This window comes from Phaethon lepturus, unplaced genomic scaffold (assembly GCF_000687285.1).
Source record: "Phaethon lepturus isolate BGI_N335 unplaced genomic scaffold, ASM68728v1 scaffold45765, whole genome shotgun sequence".
NCBI classification, from domain to species: Eukaryota; Metazoa; Chordata; class Aves; order Phaethontiformes; family Phaethontidae; genus Phaethon; species Phaethon lepturus.
Window position 1 is genome coordinate 518 of NW_010540653.1, and position 7,325 is coordinate 7,842.

The following is a 7,325-nucleotide window of genomic DNA, read 5'->3' on the forward strand; positions in this document are numbered from 1 at the left end:
AACACCGGCCCCTCCTGCTGGTTCTCCCCCACAGGCGTGCCTCGCCGCGCTCGCGGCCTCCCCGTATCTTCACTTTCTCAGGTTTAGCCTCAAACTGAGCCAGGAAGGGGGGGAAAAATGTAAGTGGCGTGGAGCTAATGATAGTGTCACAGGTGTGCTGTTACACACATTTCCCCGCACCTGACAACCTGATGAGTAGTAAAAAATTAGTAGCTCCGTGGACGCAATAAAATAAAGCTAAAGGAAGCACAGGCTAGCAAACGTCGAAGAAACGGGAGAAATACTAAGATTTGTGGAAGGAATCAAGAAAACCTGGGTATTTTTAAAACAAGTAATACATCAACCCAACCGAATCGGGTTTAAATCGCCCCTTGCCGGCCAGGTTTTCCCCGTCAGGCGCCAGGAGCAGGGCTAACGCGGCCCGCCCCGCGGCCGGGGGGGTTCGGCTGCCGGGCACAGCTGGGCGCCCTCGGTAACTTCAGCTATCACCGCGGTTGTCAGCCGGTGGCCTTGGAACACCCCCCCCCCCCCCAGTGGTGACAAAGATTTGTTTTTTGGGTTTTGGTTTGGTTTGGTTTGGTTTCGTTTGGTGTGGTTTGGATGTCTGGGAGTTTTTTCAGGGCAGCTTCACAATCGCGAAGTTTTGTGAGTAGCCTTCTGTTTTGTCCTCTTGGTAGTGCTTTTGTATCAAGTAATTGGAAGCTGTGCAAAACTAGTTTTGACAACTTTTTAGTTTCACACCAAAGAAGTTTAACTTCTATGGTCAGGTGTAAATTACATACATGTAACATGGAACTATCTGAAACACTTTGGATGGCCTTAACTAGCACCATCTGATACATTTTACAGATACACCTCAAAATAAAGTATGTAAAATAATGAAACCTGAACTAAGATGGGTTTATTTTCTTTCACACAGAGAAATTGTCTACGACCCCGGAGTGAAAAAAATTTCCGTCTATGATGATGACTGATTTTACGGGACAGTATACGGTAATGTTGGGCTTTACTAGAATAGAGGAAACTGTTTTTAAATGGAAAAATCTCATAAAGAGCAAAACTGCAGCAGTGTTTCAAATATGCCAAGTGCTGTAACAAACGCTAGCCAAATTTGCAGTTGAAGAATCTTACGATCCAAACAGAAAAGTGGGAGAAAGGGAAAGATGGAAATTTTTTCCCCCAACAGTAATTTTTTAAAATCAAAATAGCAACTGTAAGGCTGCACGAATAAACACCCTTGCATATTGCATTTATATAGACAATGAAGCATAAGCAGCAGTCAACACTGATTTAGAATGTACATTTACCAAAAAGAGGTAAATGCTTTATGCAGCTGTATCTAGAACAATAACTGCTGCTTTTTATTTCTATAAATGTCATTACTACAATAAAATTAGTCCTCCAGACTAAGAAGTATATGATTCTAGGGTGCTACTCGAATGCTTAAGTGATAACCTACCATAAATTGCTTCAAAACTTTTTAGTTCGCACCTTGAAGGCCATTTTGGGAAGGGAGGTCATACCTATGCATGACATATAACTGTATTTTTTTGTTTCTGCTTCCTGAAATCTTCAGAAACCTTTCACAATGCTTTGTAAAGTAGATATTTAAGTAGATGTTCAATATTACATACATAGGTTTTTACATAGGGTTTAATTTAGACTCATGTATCCTTGTTTTGGAACTGAAAAAGCAATGTTGTTGTTAGTAGCTGGAGTATAGTAACTTCCTGTTCATAGTACATTGGGAAGCTAGTCTCCAACCTTTTAGGGGTGAGGAGAGCAAGGGACAGAGAGAAGTGTTGGACAGCATGCCACTCAGTGAGGAAACTGCACTTACCTACTCCTAATTGTTATGGAATGCTTCCTCTGTGCTTTACCTTTCTCCACAGACATCTTTCCTTAAACCATGTCCATTTTTCTCCCACTTCACTGCATGGGGAAAACAACATGAATATGGGTAGCTTCCTCCCTACTAAACATGATCTTTTATACGTCAATTGCCCGTATTTCAGTAGTATAGCAAACAGTCTGTCCTCCCATCTCCCGTGTGTCTTTCATGCCTTCCTGCAGAGTGAAAAAATCCTAGATGAATGTGCGCACTTGCAATTTCTTTGTGCTGTTTCTGTTCCAAAAAACTGGCAAGGCAGTAAATGGTTTATATATCATAGACTATGATTTTTTCCCCTTTTCTATGTGTACTTATTACACAAGATAAAAAAGGAGAAGATAGTATGTTTTAGCCTACTATCTATTAATCAGAAGACAGGAATGACTCTGAAAAGGTGACTCAACATCTCTGAACCAATGGAGATTGCTCAAAAGGAAAATAAGTATGGTGTTGCCCCATTGAAAAGCAAAGAACTTTTTCATTTTTTTTAATTTGGAAGCGTAAGAAATAATTTTCAATATGCTAAGCAGCTTACTCAAGGAAACTCAGGTTGCTTACATAAAAATTTTCAGATCACTTTCTGTCCTAGTAATCAGCTTTATCAGATTGTATAGTGAGTTTTGACATAGTCAGAATGTGATCTACTGTGTTGTGAAAACCTCTGTTAGCGCAGCAAGAAAAACTTAAAGGTATATAGTAGCTTGCACCAATGTATTTGCCAAATATAACGTCATATAAAACATTTGCCACAACAAAATTACTGTGTTAAGATGATAAATTTGTTTTGAAAATACTTATAATTGTGGGGATTTAATGCTCGCAAATCTCTGCTGTTAGGACAAAAATCTTGTAAAAGTAGGATTCTAACCACACCAAAGGTTAACCCATGTTTACCATTCTACAGCCAGTGACAGTCAGTAGTACACTGAAGAGTTATTAGGAAAACAGAAGGTTATGATAAACTTAATTTTTCCGTTGCATGGAAACCACTCCCTGGTATAATTCTTATCAGATGATCTGTCATACAAGTTGAAAAATAGTCTTAGCTGAACCTGGAGGGACTTTCTTTTCTCCCATCCCTTGATCACAGTGGCTTGCTTGTTCACTCATGCATTTCACCATTTCCATGTGGCAAGTGCTTGCAAGGATGAATGAGCAACTGGAGATGTTAGTATTAATGTACTGCTGTTGGAATTCAGCAACCAAAATCTGAGAGATGCTTTACAAGCAGCTGGTTTACCACAGACCACCAAGAAATAGTCTGTATTAACGAGTATTTTGTTTGTAACCACTTTTAAATCTGAATTCTAATACAATAGGTTTTATTTATGTAGGTGTTGTATGGAGGTCTATCACTACATTGACAGAATCTTCTTAATTTGTAGTGGTTACAAACAGAGCATGAACTAAGCTTCAGGAAACTAATAGAGGGTTCAGAGTATCAAGAGGAACTGAAGTATGACTTCAATATAAAAGGGGAACTGAAGCATCTGGATACAAATGAGTCCTTTGTTTTCAATTATTACAAGAATGCACATGAGCGGAATCATAAACGTTATCAAGTTTTGGGACATTTTATTACCAAATATGTTTATGAGCTCCTGGAAAGAGTCTGCATGCTGCAGAAAGTTTATATTCCTACTGATGCTACAGAGGATGAACCAAGAAGTTTCTTTTTCATGAGCAAGAATGCACTAACAAGTTCCTCCAGCCTAATTGTCCTTCTTCAAGACCATGGAGTTTTCTGTGCCGGACAGTGGGGGCTGAGGACAATTGTCAGTGAGGGCCTGGAGCACGGAACACAAATACCGTTCATCCAAATGGCCCTTCAGAGCCATGGAGGAGTGGTTGTACTGAATCCCAATGACAACTTTGTTGATCTGAAGACTGAAAAGGAGACGTTAAGCTTTTCTACCAGGGAAGAATCACTGACTTCTACACAGTCTGTCTGGTGGATCCCCAAGAGGGGCAGCAGCAGCCCCAAGGAACATACCATGTATGTATGGGATCATTTCATTTCAAAGAGCGCAGCCAAGAACGTGGCCTTTGTTGCCCATGGCTATGGTGGCTTGGTGTTTGTTGATCTGCTGGTGCAGAGAAAATATGAGGTAATGAATAAAGTGTACTCTGTGGCATTCATCAACTCCATGCACAACACACAGCACCAGACTAGAAGCGATCTACAAATACAAGAATGGATACAGAAATACTGCCGGGAATGGGTGTCAAACAGTAAGCCTCTAGATAAAGTTGTGGGTTCTCTCGTGAAAGTAAATTGTCCTACTGTCTCTGCTGGAACAGAAAAGTATGGTTTAGCACCCTCCTGCTGCTTACATGCCATCTTTAAGTACCTGAAGAGCACACTGAAAGCCAAGACAGCCTTTAGGCATTCACCTGTTGCAACCAGAAGCAGCACAAGTAAGAAGAGAGGCAATAAATAAAGGTGTACTGATTTGCTCTTGATAGTGGTCTCTTCCTTTCATAACTGCCCCTGTACCTTTCAGTCATCTAAGGACCTTCCTCTCAGTGTGGAGCAACTTACAGTTTTAAATTTGAAGATAGTTTGTTTGGTTTTGAGAAACACACAAATACAAGTTAACTATTAGGAAAGAAGTGCATTGTTGAAAGCTTTAAGCCTCAACCCTTCAGCTAGCTGTGAAATTTAAAGTTGCACAAAATAAAGATGTTAAGGTATATCAACTCTCACCTGCATAATTTTTAAAATAAACATTCTGCAGTTACGGCTTTACAATCAAACTAAACTATAAGGAAAATACTCGCATAAGTGCACAGCTTTCATTAAAAGGACAAATCTGGAATACACAAAGCATGTAAAGGATCTATTTTTTCCTCATTATATACATTTTCCTCATATATATATGTTTAAACTCTTTCAAGAGCTTGAACATCCACCTTCCTCCTTGAAACATTTACTGTTAAGCTGAACAATACTTCAGGGAACTATATACTACTGCCTTCCCTCCAGTCAAAGATGGCATGCCCCAAACATGACACAGTGAACTAAAGTAACTTCCGTTTTAAAGCCAACTAAGCCAGTGAGATTACTGGGCATGAGCTGCTATAGAAATACAATACTCTAGCAACCTGCAATTACCAAACTGATGCAAAAGAATGACATTGCTTTTTCTTTCAGCTGTTTAATTTTAGACAGAGGTGGGAAATAGAGACAGTTTTTAAATAGCCATACTCAAGGTTTGCAATTTATGCAAGCGGAACGTCAAATAACCTTTAAAGCAATTGTAAACAAAACAGTTATTCTGAATTTCCAGTTTAATCCTGTGGGAATTAAAAGTGCTCTGTGGCTGCAAAAGAGCTTTGAAAGATAACAAAACCTTGTCCTACACCTTCAGTTCCCATCTCAGTCAAAAAAAAATGTTGAACAGTAATACTGGGTGCCAGAAAAAAGAGTGTCCACTTCCCTTTTGTTTTTATATCCATTTCAGATTTCAGTCATCTCTAATACTGTTTGAAAAAACTTCCATCCCGTTCTCCAGTAATGGGTAAAAGCGTAAAATTCTATTGGAAAGGCATTCAGCTCAACGCTCTTGAGAGAAAGCAATTTCATCTGAATGAAAATGGTACTAAATAGACAATTAAATAGAATATACAGTGCTTTAGTTCACTTAAGAAAGTTGCACTGGAGGTGCCATCATTGAGGATGCATCCAACCTGCCTGTTTTGCATGTGCTGGTCAGCACGCGGCTCAAATAGTCACTTGCGCGAATTCTACACATGAACATGTAGCTTTATTTAGGAGAGAAGTCTAAGGTGACAGAATGTCTGTCTTCAGAAGGAGACCAATATGATCCTTCAACTTAAATGCTCAAACTGTCCCATGGTGTCAGAGGTGGCTAAAAATGCTTGAAGGAAAAAACAAGGCATATAGAACATCGGTCATTTCTGTAATTCTTTATCTCAGGTCAACCTATTAAATTCCTTGGTAGAGAAGGTCGTATTTAGGAATGTTATTGGGATCAATAGGACTTCTCACAATGAGCTTTCCACGCATTGCTCCACGATAAATCACTTCAATCAGATCTATAAAGTCTTGCTTTGTTTTGAAGCTTCCTACAAATTTGGTATGATCTGGAGACCTAAATATAAGCATAAGATAAAGGTAGAATTGTAATGATAAAGTGTTCAAAGCAAAAACACCTAAAGACAAGAAAAGATGTATAATGAAATTTGAGGTTCTGAGTAATTCAGAAAGAACGAACCGCACTGGTAATAGCATAACCAAGTCAGGAATATACTGTGACCTCCAAAGTCCAAAAAGGTGCAGTGTCTAAGACTTTAACTATACTATTTTTTTGCAGAGTCAAGCATGTTTCACAGCTGACACCTACTTATTGCATCAGAGCATATTTCAAAATACTTCTTAATTTTGAGTCCTCCTAGCTTCCTAGAGAGTTTTCAACACAGATGCTGGTAACAACATTATAGTTTTCAAATGTTACCTTCCCCAGACATGGTAACATAGAGAAAGACTGACAATTCTTACAAACATAAATAGATAATGCCAGGTAGGATGACATACCCATAATCAACCTTCATGTGTTGTCCATTGAAGAAAAATACAGTAGATGGAATATAACTGATGTCAAAATACTGGGTGTACACTGGAACCTTGTCCACATCCACCAGGTAAATGACTGCCATTTTACTTAGGTCATGAGCTGTCTTTGCAAGCTGTAAAGAGTGAGAAAGACAGATGACAAATGGATTGAGACCCAAGAGGAAAAAGGGTAGCAAGCTTTATAAAGCCCCTTTTCCTTATGTCTTATCAGTTTAAGCAGGACTAGAATATCATGCCTTCTCTACTCCAAGCACTTCACACACCCACTACAATAACATAAAGATTTGCTTAATTTTCAAACTCTTTTATGAATATAGTATTATTTCATTCTACATTTGTCACCAGAATTTTCATGAGACACTGTATTATCCAAAAGCAACATATGACATTCTCTTGTGTGCAACAGGTATACTAATAGATTTTTTTTCAAAAAAGAAAAAAAAAAGGAAAAAAACCCTCTTACAATATCATCGAGCTGCAGACAAACAGCATCGTTATCTCTTCCAAACCGCAGAACCAAAACCTTCTCGGCCACGCTTTTTATTGCCTGATCCACTTCCCTCTTACAGGACAGTTTGGGCAGCAGAAAACTCATCACGACAGACCAGAGCTTCAACTAAAATCCCCACCTGACCGTTAGGAAAAAAAACTGCGTCAAAAACCAGCGAAGCTTCTCCATGCTATTGAAAGAAAAAAAAAGATAAATAAATCACCGACCACCACACCGGGCTGACAGATCCCTCGGGCTCCAGGGCCTGCCTCACGCCCCAGCCCGGCAGGGCGCAGGCACAACGTCCCGTCCTCCCCCTCGCAGGGCCTGGCCTCGCCCCGCAACAG

General features: G+C 39.6%; 2 protein-coding genes across 2 annotated transcripts; one reads left to right on the top strand and one right to left on the bottom strand.

Annotated features, from left to right (window-relative positions):
• The first annotated feature begins 960 nt into the window (after nucleotides 1-960).
• Nucleotides 961-4,332, top strand: FAM172A (family with sequence similarity 172, member A). Its single transcript, XM_010287504.1, has 2 exons — nucleotides 961-993; nucleotides 3,277-4,332. Exons 1-2 carry the CDS (start codon nucleotides 961-963, stop codon nucleotides 4,330-4,332), a joined length of 1,089 nt encoding a protein of 362 aa, XP_010285806.1.
• Nucleotides 4,333-5,571: 1,239 nt separating this feature from the next.
• Nucleotides 5,572-7,121, bottom strand: TXNL4B (thioredoxin-like 4B). The gene is made up of 3 exons (XM_010287501.1): nucleotides 6,952-7,121; nucleotides 6,450-6,601; nucleotides 5,572-6,006 (listed from the first exon to the last, which is right to left on the bottom strand). The coding sequence occupies exons 1-3, from the start codon at nucleotides 7,081-7,083 to the stop codon at nucleotides 5,841-5,843; spliced, it is 450 nt and encodes a 149-aa protein (XP_010285803.1). The 5' UTR covers nucleotides 7,084-7,121; the 3' UTR covers nucleotides 5,572-5,840.
• Between the last annotated feature and the right edge of the window lie 204 nt (nucleotides 7,122-7,325).